This window comes from Centruroides sculpturatus, unplaced genomic scaffold (genome assembly GCF_000671375.1).
Source record: "Centruroides sculpturatus isolate CEXI.00-Female unplaced genomic scaffold, Cexi_2.0 scaffold55, whole genome shotgun sequence".
NCBI classification, from domain to species: domain Eukaryota; kingdom Metazoa; phylum Arthropoda; class Arachnida; order Scorpiones; family Buthidae; genus Centruroides; species Centruroides sculpturatus.
The window spans coordinates 375,383-376,299 of record NW_019384374.1 but is presented as its reverse complement, the minus strand read 5'-3'; the positions used below and the strand labels follow the sequence as shown (position 1 = coordinate 376,299).

The following is a 917-nucleotide window of genomic DNA, read 5'->3' as shown; positions in this document are numbered from 1 at the left end:
AGCTGGCAATTGCGCTTTCGTCCGAATTGACAAATTATTTCGTGTTTCCGCGAAATTCTTAAAACAAAAAAGTTATTACGAATCTTAATAAACGTTTCTTTTGTTGTAAATAAACCAAATCGTCCATAAAGTAATCAAATTTTATTGATGTATTCGATATTCAAATTTTACGGCAACGAAATATTTCTTATACTCGAAATTTTCATTCAAATTTTGTGTTAATTTCATTAAATTATTTTTGAATTCCGGAAAGATTTTTGGTCCAGCATTCCAAACACATAAACGCTTTTGCGCCCCTCTTCTTGTTTTCCAGGCGCTTTAATAGTCCTTTACCGGAAACGTTCTTCCCGCATCGCCCGCATTTAACGATTTTCTTACGAGTTGATCTTTTCTTTTTTCTGTTATTGATGGTCCTTTGGCATTTCTCTGCGTCATCACGTAATCGCGATAAATGGATCACTTCTCCGCAGTAGTCACAGACGGCGTAATGGGTCGACGCGATACTCTTGATTTTCTCTATTTTATCTCCTCGCCGTTTAGTGCCGAGTATCGGAGATCTACAAACTGGACACCGACGAGTCCCCGTATCCGCGGCTCTATCGATGCAAGATTTGCAGAAAGCGTGTCCGCAACTGGGGGACACCGGATCGACATAAACGTCCAGACAGATGGGACAAATCACTTCGGAAAGATCTATAACTTCTCCGTTGGCCATTTTCGTCTCTGGTCTTTAAGAATGAATCGAAGGAAAAGATTGTTTCGCGATAAAATCGGGCGACGATTGTTTATTTGTTCGATTGTTTAGTACTCCAAACGTTTTATAATTTAATTCGAACGTTGTATTAATATTTATTAAATTCGGATCCATAAAATAAGGCATTTTGTCTATTATATTTGTAAATTTAGGTAACAAATTT

General features: G+C 37.4%; 1 protein-coding gene across 1 annotated transcript; it reads right to left on the bottom strand.

Moving 5' to 3' along the window:
- Positions 1–217: 217 nt before the first annotated feature.
- On the bottom strand, positions 218–716 carry LOC111615894 (RING finger protein 166-like). The gene has a single exon (XM_023357337.1). It carries the CDS (start codon positions 713–715, stop codon positions 233–235), a length of 483 nt encoding a protein of 160 aa, XP_023213105.1. The 5' UTR covers position 716; the 3' UTR covers positions 218–232.
- Between the last annotated feature and the right edge of the window lie 201 nt (positions 717–917).